The sequence below is a fragment of the Girardinichthys multiradiatus genome, chromosome 3 (assembly GCF_021462225.1).
Source record: "Girardinichthys multiradiatus isolate DD_20200921_A chromosome 3, DD_fGirMul_XY1, whole genome shotgun sequence".
Taxonomy (NCBI): Eukaryota; Metazoa; Chordata; class Actinopteri; order Cyprinodontiformes; family Goodeidae; genus Girardinichthys; species Girardinichthys multiradiatus.
Window position 1 is genome coordinate 16,698,216 of NC_061796.1, and position 23,919 is coordinate 16,722,134.

The 23,919-nt window shown below is 38.0% G+C and overlaps 1 protein-coding gene across 1 annotated transcript in view; it reads right to left on the reverse strand.

Moving 5' to 3' along the window:
* The window catches only part of rspo2 (R-spondin 2), a 78,551-nt gene that overhangs the window by 43,989 nt on the left and 10,643 nt on the right, over positions 1–23,919 (reverse strand). Inside the window, exon 2 of the mRNA XM_047360306.1 lies at positions 3,089–3,277. Coding sequence (XP_047216262.1) covers positions 3,089–3,277 — 189 coding nt within the window. The remainder of the gene's footprint in view (positions 1–3,088; positions 3,278–23,919) is intronic.

Here is a 23,919-nt window from a genome sequence, read left to right on the forward strand (position 1 = left end):
GGGCTGGATGAAGTTACTTTTAAAAAATATTATTCATTGCGTGAAACTGTATTTCAGACAGACTAAAGAATTTAAAGCTGATTAATATCTGCATCTAGTTAAACACAAGCATTCAAGGACTCCTGTCATTGTAGTGAACTTAATGGTTTAAGGGGGAAAACATGGTGAAAGCCCTCAAACCCTCATTTATATGATAGTACTTTTAACATACATAAACTGCTGGATTATCTTTTAAATGTGTTGGGTAGATTTAACCAAACATTGGGTCAATAATTGACATGCCAGATTGTTGAAGGTTAGCTGCAATTTCTAAAAATGCTGCAACCTGATCAGACTTCACTGAACCAGGTCCACAGAATAAAATAAAAAATTGTTCTACTGTAACATTTTGTTGTGTGACAAAAATTATTTCTAATGATCCATATAGAGACACCACAGAGATAAGAGGTTTTTTTTTTTTTTTTAAATCTCAGTTTTTCTTATCAAAAGCTGTCAGTTTCAATGTTCAAATGCAGCAGAAATCCTTTGCAAAATATTCACATTGGTCTGGGCAGGGACTTCAAGCTGTCCCTACTCCAGCACATCTGATTAAAATGATTGAACTGCCTCCTTAGACTGTCAACATGTTTTACTGAAACCTCTCAATAACCACTGATTTAAATAAGGTGTTCTGAAGCAGAGGGAAATCTACAAAATGCAGGACAACCATGCACACACCCACTCAAACCTACAGGCAATTGAGAAAGACCAATTAATCAATAGTTATGTATTTGGACTGTGGGAGGAAGCCAGAGTATCCGGATAGAATCCACCATGCACGGGGAGAACATGCAAATTCCATGAAGAAAGACCCCGGTCAGGAGTCGAACCCAGGATCTTCTTGCTGCAAGGCAAAAGTGCTACCAATGATGCTTTTTGATGGTATAGTGTTGGGTAATGATGTTGGGTTGTTAAAAGGACAATAGATTAATTTTGCAATATTGTAAAAAATCAAAACAATGCAACAGTGAAAGTATTATGTCTTCCTGGGAGGTCTATAATTATGTTATTTTGCCTTCTTAGAAAATGGCAAATTTTTCTCAACATAGGATGTATGTGCAAGGTTGACATCTATTCAGGTCTATCTTCAACCTGAGATATTCCTTGCATCAAGGAAGAGATTAAAACTTCAGTTCCCAAAAAATGATATAGAGTAAATTATTGGGGAGTTGAGAGAACACACTGTTTAGCATGCCTCCCACAACTTTGTCAGGGATGAATGACATTAAATTCTAGATATATCATATTTTCTAAAAACAGCAACATGCCTCATTGAATCTTACTCATCTTTCCGTAGTAAAATTAATACAAACGATTTATTTGTTTCCAGGTCAGCCATGACAAGGTAGACAGGATGCAGTATTTTTCTGTCTCTGCAGTTGCTACATGTTCATATATTTCAGCCTTAAGGTTCAGATACCCTCCACTGGGTATACTTTTTAGTGTGTCTGTCAGAAGTTTGGCTGAGGAAACCAAAAAGCTTCAAGTTTCTCACTGTTTTCATATGAAACACTCAGCCAACGCCTTGGGCTCTGTATAAACCTACAAAGTCCCTCTCCATCTCTCAGAGCATATTCAATGTTAACATAAGGTTATGAGATCAGGGTGCTACATGAGGAGGAGAAAGGTACTTTTCATTAATTGGATTTGAGTGTTATTCTTTAACAAGTATGGTTGAGAACATTTTGATTTGTCAATGTTATTGTTCGGATTTTTCATTAACTGTAAAGAAGAATTCCACAGCGTGGGAGACTAAAGGTGTGGCCTCTTTTAAAGCTGGAGACTAAAAATACTGTGCTCCATTAAAATCTTTAACAAAGGGGTAAAAATTGACAAAATATGGAAAATGCACTCATCTCGGAAACAGTGAATAAACTGAACCAAGGAAAAATGTAATAAGCCGTTCTTCCTCATAAGTACTTTACCAGTCAAAATTGTTCATGCTTGTTTGTAATTCATTTTTTCCTATATCTGTTTTCCACTTTTATCTTGTCAGTCAACAAAATATTTTTCCCAAACTCTTGGGCATCATTTAAATGCTTTATGGTAAATGAGACATGGATATTTGTGTTATTTTTGTTCGGCCTCTTTCTTTAACCTATTGTTGGATCATGAGCATTGACGTTAACTGATGTAAGGGAGACCTTCATTGCAGTGTTGTTCTGGGTTCTTCTGTGACCTCTTAGGTGAGTCTTCGATGCACTCTTGGCTGGCCACTCTTAGGAACATTTACTCCTGTTCCATGTTGTTTCCATTTGTGGATAATGGCTCCCACTGTGATTCACTGGAGTGCCCATTTGTATTCTGATAGATGTCAAGGACTTTGTTTTTGTTCTTGAATTTCTTTATGTCTGACCATGATGTGTTGGTTTTTGGGATTGTTTTGCCTACTTCATGTTGTCAGATAGATTCTGTTAAATATATTCCTAGTTCTATAGGTCAGGCAGTAATCAGATTTGCTGTTTACTGATTAAAAAATAAAATTGGATGTCCACAATAATGTGTTTGACAGTTACTTTATGATTTAACAAGCAGGTCAATTCCTTTTTCATGTAGGGCCAGGTTGATTTGGATAGCGTTTTACCCTAATAAATTAAATTATTATTTGATATCATTCTTTGCCTGATATTAAAATGTATTTGAAGTTCTAAAAGATCTTTGCTGCAAAGAAGCAAAAAAATAATTAATGTGTAAGGATTTAAATACTTTTTCATAGTACTATGTTGCTCATAACGCCACCTGGCTTTTTTGCCTTTAGACATCCTCAAAACTTGAGCAAGTTTTGTGTTATAGGGTTATAGTGGGGTTTCAGAGGGCTCATCCTAACTCTAGATCCCAAGAGACATGATGCTAAGATGAGGCTTCACTAAGAACATCAACCTGTGTGAACAGACGAGCCATTCAAATTGTGAGGTATGTGTGTCTCCTCTTGATAACTGACAGTAAATCAAGCACTATGGGAAAATGGGAAATTAGGGAGGGAGAGGTATGTTTATGTGCACGGTGGGATGGAAAGTATGAAGGAGGTTTGGTTGACGGAGCATCTTACTGGAGCACATGTTGATTTCAGGGCTGCGCATGCCGTAGTATCCAGCTGGACAGTCATGAAGACACTCGCCATACTGCCTCATCCTCTCCCTTCGCAGGAATAGGAAGAGTTTGGGTTGGCAGTTTATGCATCCATTATCCCTGGAGCACGCTAAGCAGCCTTTACAGACTGGGTATGCTGCATAGCTAGCTGTAAGACACAGGAAAAAGAATGATTAATAAGATATCAACGATAACCTCTCCAGTGTAGCTATGACCTGCTTCAATAAAAAAAAAAAAAAAAGGTTTGCTTTTTTCAATTTATATTTAGGTAAATCTTAACCACAGCAAACTTCTTGGCATTCTCAAAAACCAAAGCTTTACAGATTGCAGAATGCATGGGAAATTTTGCAAATGCAGTAGGCTGGTGTTAATTATGGAGCAGATGAATTATGCTGCAGCAAGCATGTCGCAAAAGGTAAAGGCCAATTTTTACAAAGAATGTCTTTACTCAAATAAATATTAAAATAATTTTGACACTTTTTTTAAAAATACAAATGGTATGACTATGAAATGTTTCAATAGATGGTTCACATACCAAGTTTAATAAACACATTCCAAAGAAATTATTGTAAAGAATTAATGTAAAGAAAATCTGTCTGTTTTGTGCCACTTGTGTGAGGCACAATGAGGAATGACTTTGTTGGGCTGAGGGTGATGGGAGGGACTATGGTGAGGAGGGTGGTCCAACACAGGAGGTAGCAAAATCAAGACACTTTTTAAATGTATTATCTGGCAATTAACAGGATGTAACTGTCCTCAACTGTTCTTTTTTAACTGACTGGATTACATGTTATTACTTTTGTAGTATATTTGTATAGGTCACAAATTATATTTTATGATCTGAGACATTTTTAACTTAAATTTGTGCTTTTCATCTCTGACTCAATATGTGAAAGGGAAGCACCTCACCACTGTCTTATAATCTGCCGCATCATTAAATAATTTAGAAGCGTCACTGCAAAGTTTTTTTTCCTCCAGTCTGATATTCTTACTCAAAGTTTTAAGGAATGCCTCCACAGGTCAGAAACTAGAGTTCTTCAATTACTAAAACAATAATTTCTTTGAAAACTTCTGCACCCACTATGTTTGTGGCAGAAGAGAGGACAACTTGACACACAACTAGGTGCTGTTGGATTTGAGTGGCAGGCTTGCTCCAGTATATATTTAGTGCGATCTGCTTAGTGAATCTAGTGAAGGAATAAAGCAAATCATTTGGATGCATGATTTCAATAATTCATTGGGTTGGGACTTGGCAAAGACATATGCCTTTTCTTCTCATTTTTAGAAACAAAAGAAATACCGATCAGTATATCCCTATCTTGTACATATACATGTCTTAGATACAACAGTAGTTACAGAGTGGGACACAGACCTAGAAATCTTAGGCCAACGTATCAGAATGCACTTCTTGATAACCTTGACATCACCCAAGAAAAAAAGTCAGGGGTTTTATAACAGACAGGGACAACTTAAGGCAAAAATTTTACTGTGGGAGGGCTGACCAGTAGAATACAGCGTAAGTAGACCATAATACCCATAATAGATACGTCAGTAGGATATTCTTTAACTCAGAGTAAACATGTCCAACTCAACAATTTGTCATTCTTGCAAACTCTGTTTCCCCTCTCAGTATTCAAATGATGATTGGTTATGGATGTGAATATTGCATTAATTCTGGTCAGAGCTGGCCTCCTAAATGATTGTGTTGAGACAGCTGATGAAAGCCCACAAAACCTCTGTGGCTCTGGCCACGGCCTGACTTGCCTACCAAAGACAAAGGAGCCAGTAAAAAGACAGTCCATTCTACAATAAGTGACTTTCAATGTAAACTCCTCAGCGTCCCATTTACAGGAAAATGTCCTTGGGCAAATCCAAACGAAAGACACTTAAGCTGATCTGGGCCAAGTTTAAAATATTAGATGTGAGTACCGGGTAACGGCAGAGCTCACAATGAGCGACCTACCACGACGCTTTATAAAACATTGTGGAGTGAGCTGGACGAAACCTAAGAGGCAGAGCAGAGCACGTCTGCGTTACTGGCCATAGATCTGCATATTAGGTTACTCTTTTCAAAAAATCACCCAGAACAAACATTACTGCTAAGTGGGTCCAGAGAAAGCAACAGTTAGCAATCAGGTGAAAATCAGTTAGAGAATGTTTGTGGTTTTTTTTACATTCATCTTAAACCTTAAGAGCAGAGACACAGTCTTTAGACAGGTATGTTGGCTCAGCTGAATTACATTCATATTACTGAAGACGCAATGGATGACCTTAGTAGATTAAGTGTTAATCAGAACATGTCTCTCACGGTCTGTAGGGATGGGTTTAAAGTGACACTCCATCAATTATAGGGGTCCTGGGATACACTCTCCAGTTCTATTTATCATACAGACTAGTGATGGTTCATCTCCAGTCGGCACCCGCTCAGGAAGACATGAAGGAGGGAAAAAAAACAACTCATTTTGGCTCCTCCAACTCTCAAATGGAAATCTCTGTTTCATGTTCAACTGTCAGTCCAGTGTCTTAGGTGTTATTTTTTCCAATTAGAGTTGAGCATCCTCAGCCTCCTCGGAGTCAATTGGCTCTAATAAGCAAGCACAGCTGCTGATTTATCCCATAGTGTGTGTAGCTGCATTAAAGCTACCGAGCAGGTAACACTACAGCCCATATTTAATATGTTTCATATTTCATTTTTGTCAGCCCTTCCATTCTGTAAAACTAAACTGCACCATGCAAACTTCAGACCACACCTTAAGACTTAACTTTATATTTCTGTGTAATACACAGTCTAAATATGTTTACAGCAAACTGACAATCACATTAACGTGGTCACATTCACTGAGGCTGCCCTCGCCAAGCTTGTATGCAACACTGACAGAGTGGGTAAGCCAACTTGGCAAGAGCAGGGAACTCTGAGGCTGGAAAGCTTCTCTCTCCAGCTTAATTTAAGTGGGTTCATTCCTGTCACTACTGACAGTGTTACTCCCTAATAAGAAAATACTGTGCAGGCATGAGGTCATAAGATCACTTGCCGGTCAATCAGCGCAAGGGTTCATCATAACCCAGTTTCATGAAGCCCTGCTCACTTTTTGTTGTCAAAGCTTTGTTTTGTTGGTTGCTAATCTCAAAGTTCACGCTGATTGAGGATAACGTGACCGCACACCGTCTGAACTAAGCATATCCCACATCCTGGAATTACCATATGACTGGGGGAAAATAAGAAGAGGGGGAATGGCTGCACACAGTGAAGAGAGAGAAATCCTTGGTGCTGATTTTGGGAGATTAGCTTTTGTGTGTGTGTGTGGAAAGGTTTGGAGGTTCAGGCCACAGGTATGTCAGGAAAGAGGCCACAATTCACAGTGTCTGGAGCAGCGCTGTCCAACTCACGTCCCACATGACAGGGATAATGTCTAGCGAGCTTTACGTCAATCTGTCAACGGCCATCAGGTTTCAGACATTCTTAGGGATAACTATTATTTGTATGGATCTGATTTTTCAACTTAAGTGAAAAACTTTCTTTGTCCCTACTGCATCTTAACTTAATTTGGTGAGAACATAAGCCTGCATGTTTAGTTTGCTGTGGAACGCATTTGCAGTTGTTGATGTGGCCTCTCTCCTTATTTTTGCACATTGAAACCCAGTGCAAATGAATTCAGACTGTATTTTGACACATGCCCAACAGCCCTCTACAGCGGTTTTTCCCCCTCAAAAATCATGTAATGCCTTTTGGCACGTTCTTTAAAACCAAAGTGACCCAGACATCTAGAAAAGATGCACAGAAAGAAGCCACTGGGAGATTATGGGTACAAGCTTTAACACTTTAACATACATACTTTGCAGGACTGTAGAGGAGAACACACATTAGAAGTGGTAGGCCTTACACATGATAAACTCTTGTCGTTTACAGTTTCAACCACAGAGTGCACATTACATGAAACAAAACAAATTCACAGTTCCCACTTCTGAAGTATTGCTGTGGGCCTCAAGTATTGTATTTACAGAAAACAGGGTGTAAACGATCAAAAGCGAGGAAGCCTACTCAACCTTATTAACACAAAGACTCAATAAGTGCCTCAGTTTGTCATGTCTACTAGGCAGAATGCTGCTACAAAGCTGCTGGTGCTGTAAAGGAACCACATGAAAAGCCCCTTTCACATGAAAAGCCCCCCTTGATCCTCTTCCTTCTTCACCTCAGCTATCAATAATGCTGTCACAACCAGATTGTTGTGATTCCAAATGGAGTGAATTACACTTTGTTTTTAACTGCTTATGTATTTGTTAGACAAAGTTAGACATGTTAACGATTGAATTTAAAGCATGCCAATGGAAAACTTTACCTATATTTGGAAATTACAAGGCTACCTGTGCTAATTATTTTTAACAGTTTGCTAGCAGTTGGTGACTACAAAAAAAAGACAAAAAAAATCAATCTCAAAGTAAGCACGACATTCTTGGAAGTCAATATCTTAACTTTCATAAATGGTATTTTGTCTGTCGTGAACAACAGCTAATTTTGGAGCTGATATTAGCAGTTAGCCTTCCATGCTCCAAGTACAGTTTGCTAATGTATGATACACAATTTGTTAGCTGCTAAGTCGAGAAATAAAATAAAGTTAATATCAAAAGACTTTCAGAAACAGCTCTGTCATAAATCTTTAAAGGCTAACCCATCCGCAAGCTACCTGTGGCCCTCCATAAACCATTAGTCAAGCTTAGAATGTCCCACCAATGGTCCCCTCAGTAAGGAAAGTTGCTACTGGGTGTCCTAAAAGTCACTAGATGTCACATAATCACCTTATTTGCTAAATCTGTCATTTTTATTTAATAGAAATAGACACTGTAGGAAAGGGGAACTATGCAAGCCCCTTCCTTTGTCCTAAATTAGGAATCAGTGACCCAAAAAAAGACATTCTGGCAGAGGTGCATTTATATATTTTGTTACTTTCTGTTTTTTGGATTTATTTTTTTTATTTTGTTTTCTTAACTCTGGTTATAGGACTAGATGGTAAACATCTTCTATTTTGAATGCAGCTGGAAGGGACCAGTGTGCGAGGACTGGGACACCTGTGAGCTGTGAGTGCTTTGGAATGTGGGAGGGGCATCCTTTTTGGCTCATTGAGAAGAGTAAGAACAACACTTGCTTTCATACCAGTCTCCAAAACTGTCCAGGAAACTGTCCAATGACTGTTAATAACAGGAATGAGGTATGTCACAAACTATACTGTTTCACACAGACTGTCATCTGTACATCACATCCTCAAGCCTCAAATTTGGTTAATAATTAAATATGTCAGCTATTATGGGGCTGTGACCAGGTAGCTCAGAAGTGTAAAAGTATCATGTTTATTTCAACCACCCTTGTTGCCTTGGTCTTTTACAGAGATGGCCAGAAGGTGTCTAAGTCTTGAATTGTTGTAAAAGAGTCTAGGTGAGTAAGATTTGAAGGATATTCAGTAATAGAATGACCTTAAGGTGAAGGTTTGTGCTCTCTGAATATTCATAGTCCCAACTTCAAGAATGCATGTTTGCATATATACAAAATGAAAAGGATGAATGGATAACTGGATAGAATACTAAAGATTATATTGAAACACAATTGCTTCTGTTCTCACAGAACTAACCCCTTTCTCCAAGGACCTTTGGTATGTAAATCTAATAACATAGACTGTGAATGCAACTATCCAAACAGCACACTGTCTATTGTTGGCTCTTACAGTACAGCATGTAGGGAAACACGCTCAACATGACAAAATTGTTCTTTTGTTTTTCTTTGTTAACTACAACTATATTATCTATGTCATATGCTGATGAAACAGCAGTAGAGAACCTCGGGTTTGAAAGCATCAACAGGTCGAAATGAGTTGTGTTCTCATGTGGAAAGCATCACATCTACCAACAGAATTATATGCTTTCCTCATGGCACAGAGACAAAGAGTGTTTATTGTCTTCCTCACTTGTTCCTCTCTAAATAATGGTGTAGGCGTACTGCTGTTCCTCTTATATAAAAGGGCAGATACAGGACAATGTTGTACTGCAGCTAAACAACCACTTTCTGGAACTCTTCAAACCACTAAACTGTCCAAGCTCACACTCTTTAGTTGTAACATTGTCTGCACTCTGCCAGGTTTCAGTTGACATTCTTGACACTATTCAAGCTGGTACAGGGGAAATGAGATGGAAGTGCACACATAACTTTCTGAAGATGATGTAGTCTCAGTTAATTTAAACATTGTAGGCATCAAGGAAAGAAGGAAAACAGTGGAAAATATCCAAAGATGCTACATTTACGTAACTTACACATGGAAGTGGAGAGGTTGTGAGATCTACTTTTTTTGTTTCTCCAGTTGCAATAACATACTGTAAACTGTAAACACATGTTTATAATTCAGGACAGTGCTTCTTGTAATGATTTTGCTGCATGAGACTAAGCAAACACATTTGCCTCTTAAAAGTCTCCTGCGACACATGGGTGAAGCGGGAAGTGCATGCTCCTGAAGTACAAATGTAAGGCAGTGTAAGGGAATCACAAGATGTGTACAAGTGAGGAAACAAGATTGTATTCATTATTTATATCGCTTAAATAGGAATTAACTATATTAGGGTTTGTATTTATGTGAAAAGCCAAGCTTTCTGGATGTCAGACCTATCTAACCAGCAGATCAGATTGTCATGTTTTGAGAAGTTGGAAGATCGCTGTATCACTTCGAACCACTTTCAGGGAGTGGGATTGCCAGCCTCGAGCCCCAGAAAGGTGATCACTGGTCCACTAAGACCTCAGAACGGTGCGCGTTCTTCTCCGCCTCCTGTCGGAAATACTCAGAAAGAGTAATTACCTCGATGCCTGTTGCCTGTCCCTTCTTTTGGCAAGATTCTTCTGTCATGGTTTGAGGAGGACATCGGCAGACGCATTGTGAGGATTTATTTTAGCGAACAGGATGATGAACCTACAGAACACGAAGGAATACTGAAGACACGGACCAGGACATGAGTAAAGGTGAACAGAGAATCCAGTTACGCAGGAATAGAAACCAGGAACCTAATTACTACCAAGATCTGAAGAACTACATGGAAATCAGGAGAGTAAAATTAAAAGAAACACAAACAGGTGCAAATCATGACACAGACGGGCTTTAAAGTGTATAAACCATTGCTGTTAAACTGCAAAAAGGTGTTGCCCTCACACACAATGTATTGCTCAGGTAATGATAAATGCCAACATTGCAAAACTGCAACTTAAATTTGATCTTCTGCCTAGTTGTAATTCCTTGCTAAAACCATGAACGCTATTGTGTTTCGGCCTTCTGTTTCAACGGAATAAGAAACCTCAGATGCTGCAGAACAGACAGCCTGTCACACATTTTACTATTTGGTATGAACTAAACCCTAATATGCCAGATATCTATCAGAAATTCACCACTGCTACAAATTTGTGCCTAACTTAAAATGTTCTAATTAAATGTCAAAGTTATAACCCGGTAATAACATTGCCTATTGTCTGAAGAAGCTCTGTCTGCACTGATGAAGCTTCTCTTACCTCAGCTTGCTGAATGCTTGGAGTGGCACTAACTGATGACAGCCCACATCTATTTTCAGACTACTTCAGCAAATAAATAACCTTAAAGACTTAAAGAGTATTGAACTTTCATCCACATATGGTTAATTGATTCTTAAATACAAAATAAAACACAATGTAAAATCACAGGAATGCAAAAACTGTCATTTTTGCACCCTGCATCACAATAAAGCCCCCACTTTACAAAATAGGAGTGCATTGAAACTGACACCAATACTTTAAAGATGTGACGACTAAAAATGTGATAAAGTGTGCTTCATTTTCTCACATTTGGACCCAGGTCACATGTTTTTTTCCACTAGCATGAGAAAGAAAAATCTGTGGAGCTTTTAAAGGTGAGCTTAGTTTTTCTCCATCTGTTAGATAAAAAAATATTTCTACTTTGCATTTGAGTTTAAGAATTTAATAAGTAAAAATAGCTAGTTTTTTTCTTTTTAACATCTCCTTTCTTGACCACAAGAGAAATTCTGACATCTTTTGCACATCGTGTAGGCATAATGCAGAGAACTGAATTTTCTGCATTATGCCTACATCCTAGGCTTGCTCAACTCTTAATAAACCCCAACTAATATTGATGGATTGTGATGTAAGTCTGATGTTTTAGGTAAAATCCTGATGTTAGAGATGCTCTACAAACTAACTTTGCTTAGCCAATTTTCGGCTTAGGAAAGCTCCATGAGCATGTTGGAAGGAAAAAACTAGAGGCCTTGATGTGGTGGTCAACTAACAGAATTGCCTTTTCACTTTGAGCTGAGGTCTCATAAAATTTTTCATACTTCATCTGAGCTTTACTAATAACAGAAAATTGTCTCGCTCAGTGTCAACATAATTGAAACAAAATACTCAAACAATAAAATTCTAAAACTCTTGTTTCAGCAAAGGGAAAAATCCATCCTACAGATATTTTATGGTCATTTATGGGTCCTTTTTATTTTTTTGTGGCGTATTTGATATGTTTACAGCATTGCTTTCAAGTGGCTTCATTTAAAACAAATGTGTTAATTAAATCCCTTAGACACAATTTAATGCAAAAACATTACAAACAGAATGGGATTTTTTTTTTAATGATGGAGTGCATCTCTGCTTTACCAGAAGTCATGCATTTATGTCATTTTTTACATGCTACTTCTAGAACATGCATGTCTATTGTAAATGTGACTCCTATTGCTACTTGTCAGACTTGAAGTACATAAGCAAGTATGATCGGAAACTAAATGCTTTTGGTCTGACCTTGAAGCCTCCCAGTGAGTTAACAACTACAGACACTGAAATCTGTCCAGGAATAAAGTATACTGGTATCTATATATACACCTTGTTTCTGGAATTTTGCTGCACTAATACTTTTTTATATAATACAATCCATGATTGAGTGTTAAATATTACAAGGATCAGATATTAGACATTAAATAATACATACCTACCCGTTCTCAGGTATGACCAGCTTTACACAATGGGAATATTTAAAGGTTGCATACCTGGTAAAATATTCAATTTTGGAGAATGAACATTTTAAAACTTTTCCCTGCAAATTAGCTCAAACTAGGTCAGACTGGATAGTAAACTGGACTTATGAACATAAATTTGAAAATCTTGCTAAAGATTTTCAATTGGATTTAGGACTGTACTTTGACTGGACAATTCAAGCACATAAATATACAGTGATCTAAACTATCCCAATATAGTTCTGGCTGTTTGTGGTTCTGGTTGTTGTTCTGCTAGAAGGTTTATTATAAACCTCCGCCCCAGTCTCAAGTCTTTTTCAGCCTCTAACAGGTTTTCTTTCTTTCATCTCCATCCATCTTCCCATCGGCCCAACCAGCATCCCTCTCTCTGCTGAAGAAAAGTATCTCACAGCATGATGCTCCCACCAACACAGTGTGTTCAGAGTTTTTTGAGCACCTTCTACCATGTGTTTGCTGTTTTCCAGGTCTTCCCACTGTCTTTTTACCTTTCAGTGTGTCTTTGAGAGTCATCCCAGTGTAAGACAGTAATAAAACAAAATATGTGAATCACCTATAAACACACACTATTGACATAACTATAACTGAAATATGTTTATGTTTGATATATGTTTGGTCCCAATGCCTCCTTTTAACACAAAGACTGGCCAGGGCCAATGTAAGAGAACCAAGTGTCGAAGCACCTCAAGTGTTTACCTATGATTCATAAGGATGGGCTTTATTGCTGTCTACAGGCAGCAGAAGACAAACATGTGGTTTTTGTTTTGTGCCAGCTTTTTTTTTATTCATCTGCATTAATTCTTTCACAGAAAAATACTGGTGTTGAAGTGAAATGCCCAAGTTATTTTGTCGCTAGATCACACCAGTGTGCCAGTGTCGCTCTACGGTATAAATGATCATTGTAGGACTGATCTCTACAAGGAAATTGGCAGGATCAGCATCATCAACAACCATGCACTTGAAAAATATGGTCCAAAGACAAAATATGGATAAATCATGACCCTCTTCACAAATTATTGCCAAAAGCCTCTGGCCCTTTGCTGCAATACGGCATGACATGTAATAAATCATCCTATAGTTCCTATTCCTAAGAGTCTAGAGGTGATGCTCATCGCATTTGGAAAGAATTAGTTCTGCTGTCCTGGAGGTGTTTCGCAAAATGTAGGACGTTTTTTTTATTTTTTTAGAAATTCAAAATGATTCCAGTGTTCCAAAGGTGATCAAACTACTTGCAAATGATGGTGCTTGGAGAATTTGTAAAAATACCAAAGGTGTTTCCGTGACAGGCAGACAAAACCTACTTGAAAGGAACCTACTTTTCAGTTCAGAAAAAAAAAAATTCTGAACTGAAAATGAATCAATATGCCTAAAGGTATCCAAGCACAGCAAAGTAAGAAACAAGTTCCAACAGTAAAGGAACTATGTGAAGATCTCATGTGAAGATTTTTGTATTTACACTGCCTCAAATTCACTCAAGCTGTGGAAGAAATGTGTTTTACACTTGCAAGAGAAGAAAGAAATTGCAATGAGAGAAAATCTGGATGTGGAAAAGGTGGAGTGGCTCCTATTAGCCCACATGTGGGTGATTTATCACACATAAATCTAACACCTAATTCTCACACCTGTAGCTTAATGTTCAGTGAGTTTAATAACTCACTCACTGAAGCACTTAAATGGGACTTTGCAGGCATTTTTGTTCTTTAGCGTGGGAGGGGACCTACAGCATTCTAGAGGTGGAACAGTCAAGCTGACGGGCATACTTGGCATATTTGCACCCCATGTAGCATTCCTTCATATCTCCCGCCCCAGCTCATGATCACTCCTCCATTTGTCATCACCTTGACTAACCCCATCTCCACTTCCAGATCATGCAAAGATATAGAGCTGGCAGTGGAGTTTTTATGCAGGCCAGAGTGCACAATCTTATGAGTTGAGAAATGTTTTTTTATTTTAAAACTATTCTATATTAGAACGTAAACAACTGCTACAGCTCTTATTTTTATTGCTGTCGCTAATTTCTTCCCTTTTTTTAAGTATTTTCTGCCTCACAGATTTTTTTCTGTTTCAACAAATTTCAATATTTCAGATCATTAAATAGATAGCCTGAGAAAATACAAAAAGGAAATTAAAATGTAATTCATTAAGGGGGGAAAGTTACCCAAACTGACCCTGTATGAAACAGCAAATTCTTTAAACCTAACTGGTTCTGGTCATAAATACACTTGATGTACCGAAATACTTGCATTGCACAGATTAAATATGAGTACCCATTGGCTGAGAAGAAAAATGGTCTCATCCAAGCAAGCTTAAGCTTCACAGGAATTTAAAAAGAAGACATAACAAAAAGGTAAAGGGAAATAAAACAAAAATCTGATAAAATTTTTCTATTCACCACAAGCCATTTTTTCTGACTTAACCAACAGAGATCTCAATTTGGCACAGCCTCACACCCCCTCTGACCCACTGGGGCCAAGGGGGAGATCTAATGTGATCTCTAGGGTCAAACGTTGGATCCACTACAGGGGACGGACAGAAGAGACAGTGTCATTTTCAGTTTAAGTGCTTGACACTGAAACAAACTCGTCAACATCAAAGGCACCCTCATCTTACCACCAAAAGTGAGGCAAAAACAGGAGGATGGGTCCGATGTCCACATTAAAAAAGCAAGTTTGCTTTTTTTCCTGCGTTGCCGGAATCTGTTTTTCACAACAAAAACTGTCACACCATTACTTGAGCATTTTAATAAGTCTTAGAACTGTCTTTACTATGATGACGTATTGGTAGTTACCCTAAGAACTGGCCAAAAGATGCTTTTCTGAGGGTTTTCATTGATTTATCTAGTGGCTTCCTCATGTAGCAGGTGTCTGGGTTACATCTGGGATTTTACTTTCACACCACAGACCTGCACAAGCTGCAGTTGCATGGCTGTAACAAGAATCGCCAGCCATGCCAGTTTTTTTTTTACAAAAGCTAAGAAGAATTTGGACAAAAAAAATCAATGGCATAGAGGAAGATTAAATTCACTTCACGAAATGGGATACATGCACAGAAAAGAACTACTTTGTACATATTCATAAGAAAAATCATTAAAGTATATATACAACTTCAGTGAACAGCTTAAAATTAAAACGTTTTACAAGGTAAATAAACAAGTCATATCAAAACAGAGAATAAAATAGACTAATGTTATCCTACCATTTCAGATTCTCATGAAAACATAGCATTGGTAAGATGTGAATTTGTTGAAGACAATCTGGATGTGTCGATTCAGAGATATTATTAGGCTGTAGCAAGGGAACACCTGTTGGGACAAGATATTTGAAGCTGTGAAGAAACGGGGTGCTGCAGCATCCGGAACGTATAGGGATAAAGTGGTGGAACAATAATGTCTTCATTTGCAATGCACAGTTCCAGGACATAGATCCGAAACCTGTAGCAGCACCTGTTCCAATTAGGCCCGGTTGCTAACCTGATTGACAAGCAGGATGGAGGTAGAAAAATTCTTGTCAGCTTGGATTTTTCCAGTGTATTGGGTTGGAACAATTGGAATAATGCTTGGTGTCCGATAGTTGGAAGATAAATGATTGATACTCTCTAAAGGTGCGGTTTTGGATAAACTCCTTTCAATTTATGCATTGTTTGCAATTATTGCTTTCATTAACTTTGTGGTCTTTGTATTTCTTTTTCATTGAAAGAACTTCTTCAGTGATCAGCAGTTTCCCTTTCCTTGGCTTCACCGTTGAGCTTTTGCCGCTACTAATTTTGGATACACTCATTGTTTTTCTTCTCAATAGAAAGTAGTCCTGATCCAGTCCATCCTTGTTCAGTGTCTCCTTTAAGTCAGCTCAGATGCCACAGATGACTAAGTGAGTGGTTCCTTTCCACTGTACCCTCATTCGTGCTCAAGGATTACTGCAGAGTGACATTACAATGAGGGTACAACCTTATGCAATTAGCCGACCTTTTGGATGACATTTCACAAATTGATATTTTATGATTAACAGCATTTATTTTGTTATGTTACGAGTTAGACTGGATCTAAATTTGACTTTGTTATTGGACTGTACTAAAATGAGCTGCACTGATTTGAATTTTATCTGGAGGGAAATTAATTCTAAATATTTGAATAAGAAATTAGACCAGTTCATCTTGTAAAGTGTTTTATGATAACATTAGTTGTGAATTAGTTGTGTATAAATAAACTGAATGAAATGAAATGAAATTAAAGTAGCAGATTGTACAGGGGACCTTGTATTAATCAAGGTTTTTCTTTTAACGTATCAGGGTGGCATGAAGTCCCAAGAGTATCAGTACAATGGACACAACAAATCAAGATGGGTGGTGCCATACCTGTCTTGCACCAACACGCTGCTTTTAAAGTGTGGCAAATCAGGTTGCCATGTCTTGGATGCTGTTACAGCAAAGCTCCAACAGGCTTGATGGGCCAATAATAATAGGAATTGTCTTTTCTTGTCAAAAATATTTAAAAAACGTCAGGGCTGCTCATGTCCACGAATGCGCTCAATCACATTGCTGATGCTTACCAGCCCTCCTTTGTCAATTACACTTTACTAGTTTTCATGACAGCACGAAGGCTGTGCCATCTCTAAAACCATTAGCAGGTAAACATGTAAACTACATGTGACCCCTGTCCACCAGTACCTATTAGTTATGAATCCCTCTGGTGACAGCTGTTTACGCAGCCAAGGCTTCCCCTGAGACCTGGTCCCAGTCCAAATAAAATAATATCCAGTTGAGGAGAAGTCTGCCAAGCTGTAACACAAGTGTGTAACCAGAGGCAAAAGAAAGGGGGAAGAATTTCAGAAATGTTAATGGGCTTCTTTGTCTTTATGCATTTATGCAGAGAATTTTTTTCTTTGCCACCCAAGTCTGTCTGTGTGTCGTGGGGTGGGGGGGTTAGCGATGGTGAAGCTTAAGTCTGTACCATTTGTGTCTCTTGCATGCAGATAAAATCATAGCTAATCTAAACAGAATTTTTATTCAGGACACCCCTGTAAATGTCTGTTGTTCATAATCAACAACTCCTTAGCCTAGCCACTGAACCTTAACCCTGTAGGAATGTCACAGTAACAAATTAGAACTCATATTATCTGTCGCGGCAAAAAAAGAATGCAGTCAACCACTTTCAATTTTTGCACTGTAACTATCCTGACTGGGTTTTGGTGAGTGAAGCCATTTATAAATGCAGACTTTTAAATTACTAATAGATTGTTTAAAGGTGGGTTATAATGCAAAAAACAATTTTTGAGCATTTAAACACATTATGTTGTGTATTTGGAGTCTGCTGGAGTGCAGTTGAGTTTAGTCTCTTGAGGTGCTATCTATATATTCTGTATGAGTCATATTTTTCAGTCCGTTCAGTTTTCTCTATCGTCTGTTACGTTTTTCCAACTGTAACGTCACAGTATTTGTGGCGGAACAGCTAAAAACTGTCATGGACTTCCAGCTGATCAATATCGCTATATTTATTTCTTGCTGTGATTTTGTAGTCCAAGCTCAAGTATGCCTACGCTGAAATAGGATAAGTTCGGTTTGGTTGTTGGGTGAATTAATCTGCACAATTCATTACACCCACCCCCAGCATCAGAACCTCTTCAAAGTGCCTGGTTAAGTTTTATTTTTCATGGAACTGTTCCAACATCAATGGGGAAATTCATCTTTGTCTGCACGAAGCACTTCAAGGACAAGTTTTTCAGCAACCTCCGCCAGTATCAAGAAGGATTTGCCGAATGATTTCATGTGATTAAGGGGTCAGTTCTTTCTGGCTGTGGAAACCACGGACAGAGCAAAGCAGTAAGTTGCAAATAACGCTAAAATGACAGAAAACTTTATTTTAGACATTAATTTATTGTGTGTTAATATGACGTCCTGGCTTTTGTTCTGATAGCAGTAGCATCGTACTTTCTGCTTATGTTAGTGCTGTGGGCTGCTTTTAGCTCATTGAGGACATAACCGTGCTGCGTGTTTTGAATAATATTATTACATAAACAGTTTTGGATTGTTTTTGCCATTTTTGTCATGTTTCTGCTGTGCTAAATAATTATCAAACTACATAAATGGCCGAACAGGTTAAAATGGAGCGCACCTTGACCTGTAGAGGGGTGGGTTGTGAAGCATTTAAAGAGACCGCATCAAAAGGAGTTGCTCTCAGAAGCACCTCAGAGCAGGAGTAAAAGAGGGGCCTGTGAAGCCACAATAACAGGAATTCAGACCACAGCATTGCAGTTCCACTTTATATAGACCACAACAGAATGATTTAAGAGTGAAAAAGGAAGAATTTAAAAGCATGAAATGTCCCCTTTAACTATGCATAATATAGAAAGTAAAGATGTAGTGAGTAATCAGCTAAATTTGTATCTTTACCGGCAATGGCAGGTTGATAGGAATTGCAAACATTAAAATTATCTTTTCTGATTAGTGAACAGACCATACCCCAAGCGCAACCACGTTACGGTAACAACAACACTCGTTGGTGTAGAAGGTCTTACTGGAGGAACAAGTTTCAGTGATTTCCATAGCTGCAAGGTGCTTAAAATGAGAAGAAGTAAGAAACAATTTAAATAGAAATTTGGAAACTTGTCATGGCTGCAAAAGAGCGAGAGAGAGCAAGACTTTCACAAGATAACAAGAAGGCTGAACAGAGCTCATCAAAGTTGCTCTGTGTTATCCTTTTGAGCTTTCAAACTGTTTCATGGAAATGCTGGACTTCAAAATGGTGGCGGCATTTGTTTAATTTAAAAGTTAAGGTAAAGATCAACATTCTCCAGATTTTACAAACAGATAATGATGTTTTTGTAAATCTAACTGCATGAATACCTAATACAAGATGGTTCATGGCAGGAAGCCTATAAAGCAATATTTTGCATGCTTTTATAACTTTACTACCTTTTAAAGAAGGTCGTGAAATTGGATAAAATTGGTATCATCAGGTCAAACCTTTATAGAACCAGAGATTGGAAATCAACCATATATTTTGGTTAGAGCATGTTTAGCAGAAAATGTTTCCCAATTCCCACAAATATCTATCACCATAGATTTTTTTAATTAGTCTATATTTACTCTTAGCTTGACTCTGCACAATCTGCTTAAACTGGATTCATGGCTCACAGATTGGTTGTTTAAGGTTTGTATTTTCATGAATTGAGAGACCAGGGTCAAACCTACCTCTAAATTGTAAGTGTCCCAATATCTCTAAATCAAAAGTCACAATACATAGTAAATAATGATTTTCCATACAAAATGGGAATCCCCCTTCAGTTCTCGTCTATTCATTTCACACAAACAGACCTAGGTTTTGTTTTTTTGTTTTTCCAGAGATCTAGTATGTAATGAGATCTAGTTGGCTACAAACACTGACTTACAAAACTATTTTCATGCTTGTTTGAGAATGTTCGCCTAATGTAAAATGTAATCTATAGGAATAACATCAAAGCAGATATTACAAAAGATTATATCAATTAAATATTTTAAATAATGAAAACAAAGTGTGTCCACATCATATCTTTGCCTTACTCTACACTTGTATTTACACATGTTGCATTATCTGCTCCATCTGCTGCCTGATGAACAAAGCAAATAGCACTAATGGTGTGCTGGGAACTATCAGCTGCAGCAGGCGTAAGCAATTTATACTTGTTTTGCATCAACTTTGAGGTAATTGATTGACAATTTAAATACAACCTCCTTAAATGCAGGCAGCATGAAATTCCTTATGAGAAAAGGAGAAATGTGTAATCTCAGAAAGATCCACGTCCGTACTCTCCTCATAACTGCACAAAAAACATTGTGTTGTATAAGCAAAATAAACTACTTCAGTCTGGGCTTGTTAATCCGAAAAAAAGAAGGATGTTTTTATTAGTCCATTTAACTCTCTTGGGGATAAAAAGCAGTGACTTAAATTAAAAAATTTATTAGATCATACACATACTTTATGTAGCTCATAAAGATATTTATCTAGTCAGAATACTCTTATTTTTAGTTAATAAATGCAAAAGGTTCCTTTTCCTCATCACGTTTTCCCTCTTGTTCTCAGCACAACTCTTGGCGGGGACAAAGTGTTCCACTGGACCCTAGCCACAACCCGCAATGTGGACAGGTCTTATTTACAGAGTTAATTTATTTAGCTTCTGCTTTTTTAACCTCTGGGTCTAAAACACTATGTTGAAATGCTCAATAATCACAAGGCTTGTATTCTGAATATAAAAAAACAAGACTTTATTCCCATACAATTTACTTTTAGATTTCACCCATCCTTTGCAACAATATGAGGCTGGTTTTACTGAAGGACAGAAACATCTCAGCCTTACTTTCGTATAGTCAGCGCTGCAGACAGACTTTTTTTTTTTTTTTTCTTCTTCAGGGCAAATATGAACAGATTTTAAGAGATGGTAACATTTTATTTTATCTGCACATGTTCTTTGGCAATTGTTGCATGAATAGCATCCTGGGCAAGACTTTCCTTTTGATGTACGCTATGCTTTAACCTAAGCTGTGCTAAACATGCCATTTACTTGGACTGGCAAAAGATCTGTTACACCTGCTGTGTTTCTCTATTAGCCTTATATTTTATCTTCCTCATGGCTGCTTATATGAAACAAACACCCACAGAAACAGTGCCATTATTGAAAATGTCATGTCTACATCTTTCTCAGTTTGGCATAGCGAATAGTCGCATTCAGACACTTTGGCTCAAAGAAAAGAAGATGTAACAAGAGAAAGTTATCCCCCCCATGTGGACACAGTGTTAAAGCAAACACAGCTTGATCTCCCTATTCTCTGGCCCCCTTTTGTATTACCACCCTGGGCAACTGCCCATATGACCAATATCAAAAGCAGTTAAGTCAAATAGCCCTACTACTTTGACTTTTCCCTACATCACAAAAGATCTGGGACACATCAACTCTTTACATGAAAGGTAGGTCAGTGGCAGTGGCAAGGGTAAAAATAGGACTAACTGTGTTTTTGCCACTGAGCAGGGTAAAAGGTTAGGCAAAAATCAACTAGAGCCTATCAAAACTTTCCTAGCCCCAAAATACAATCAAGGTTTCTTTAAATGTGGGAAGACAACGCCAATCGGGCCTAAAAGAAGCTGTTTCCACAATGCCAGGAGAAACCACTACACAGTTAGAAAGTTGGACATTTTTAACCCATACTCCCAGAATTTCTGCACCAAATGATTAATAATAGTCAATTTAATGCTTTAAGTGAGTCAATTATAAAATAGATAGTAGATTCAGCACATTACATTCCTTGATTTTAACATGTTGTTTTAACAGCTTGTTGTGCTGCCCCCCAGTGGCAAACAACATCACATAATAGTCAATAAACAATAATAGACTTTGTTGGCACATGGAATATAGAGTGAGAGTTCAAGACAACAATGGCCCTTGATTAATTAGATAAAAGTTCAGAATCCCATTTGCAACAGTAAAGTTGGATAAATAGGTGTAATCAGAAGAAAAGCAGGTGGCGTATAAATATTCTTCTAAAAAAGTGTATATCTACTTTCTCTACAAATTCAAAAAAGGAAAAAGTTGAGAAAGAAGAAAATTGCACAGACTCACAGCCTGACAACTCCAGTGCAAGCCAGTTAGCAAGGTGTAAATTAAAGACAGACAAGGGTGATCTATCATCTGTTAGGACACAATGAGCCACATGGAGCTGAGTGATGATCATTTCAGAATGAATCTGAAAAACTGACCAGAGTAGATACCTTTTTTATGCTTCCAGAAGTAATGTTACACACTTCACCTTCCATCACAAGAAGGTTTAGTCTGGCTGATTCTCTCTGATAACACAGCTTGTTGGGCATCCTCTCTTTAGAGTCGCCTGCCTGCTCTTTTTTATCACCACAGAAATTTACATGTTATGTTGTCCTATCTGCATTCCCCCCTTCTCTCTGCCATCTCCTCCCTTCACATAGGGAGTCAGAGAGACAATGAGCTAAGCATCAAGGCCCACTAATGACTCCCAGCCTTGTTGGTGATTAAAAACACGCCGGGTGCTTCTGCACTCTGCAGGAAGCCATGAGGCCTTTCCCTACTCACACCGCAAGGCCAGAAAACACAGAAAACAGCCTCAGCACATCTCCAGCTCTAAATGAAACACCAGCAAATATTCAGGTGAAGGTGTACATGCTGCCTCATTCTTCAAGGATGCCTAATGCAGACCACAAAGGGGTGAATAATAATGAAGCGGATCAAAAATTGGTTTAAGGCCATTTTGTCGGCAATGATAGCTGTAAATCTGTTAGACACTGCCTTCACTAGCTTTGCACATCTGGACCTTGACATATACAGTATGTTCATAAAGTTTAGGTTAAATATTTTTGCTGGAAGTTGGCATACGTCAGTTAAGTTTGAGTATAATCACAAAAAAAATACTTGGGAGGAAGATACTTTTTCACATATTTACAGATATTTAGATATATCAGTGCAAGATATTTGCCTTAGCTCAAAAGATAGACTGAGTGCATTACAAGGTCAACAGGCAACAGTGGAGATTGCAGCACATCTACCTTTACCTCTGCATGTCTTTTCACAAGCCTCTAAATTATAGGTGAGCTCCACAGAGAAATGCTTCACTGCATCTGGGCAACTTACTTCCTCTTTATTCCAAAGACGTACCATGCTGAGCTCTATGTTGATGTGGTGTGTAAGCATAATTAGAGGTCCTATAAAAACAGGAACAGGGTGAACAGGGAGTCTTGCCCATCTGTCCCGTGTTTAGGGGTGAGCACAGGGGCAGTGATCCACAGCCCTGTGTCTCCCTGTTGTTACAGTCGTTTCAACAAACACTGTTTCAAATAACTTTTTTGCACCAAGCTAAGCTACATACATGTGTAGTCATTCTAGAAAGCTGCTGAGTTTTACCAGTTTAAGATTTCCAGGCTTTGCAAATCAATGCAAAGTAGCTAGTAGTCTAGAAGCATGCAAAGGAACACACCGACACAGCAAACAGAAGCAGATAGATTGTGGCTTTTTCTGGAAAGACTAGACATTAGAGACTGGCCTGCAAGCATAGGGAGGTGGCTTAGTGCACCAGGATTGGATTTTTAATCAATCAAACTATAAAAAGAAATACAGATCATTGTCTGTTTCAAAGAGTCTGTTTAGAATAAAAGTCAAAATCATGACCTTTGGTTATTTTCTTTCCTTAGAAGTTTACATTTGCCATATTGGAAAATCTTAGAAGTTTAAAGAAAGATGGTAAATTCATAAAGACCTAGGGAAAGAAAACTCCCCAGCATTAAAAATCCAGACACATCTCCACTAATTTGGGATGTTGGTCTGCAGAAGTAAAACTTCAGCTTGTTCAAGAATAATCCCACAAAAATCTCATTAAGGACTTTTCCTAATAGCTTTCTACCGCATTGTTTCACAGAGGCTAAGTGTTGCAGCCACAAGAAGTTGTTGAATGGAATCTTGTCCTTTTCCTTCATAAAGGACAGTCTGCTGTTTTAAAGGAAACTTTGAAACTCTCGTTATTATTAAGGGAATTCAAAGTTTCTAAGAAAGGCAGCCACTCAGATGCTTTCGGGTTATTTCACCCAGTCTGGAACTTTACAAAGCAAAGGAGACTATTCAACCACAATGCCGAGAGGAAGATGTTCTTAAAATAACAACTAACCCTACTGCCAAAAATACAATTTCTTGCATCCTTCTGATAGCTATTGTTTAGTTAAATCCATTCAGCTACACAATAAGAGCATTCATGAAATTAAATGTATGACTTTTA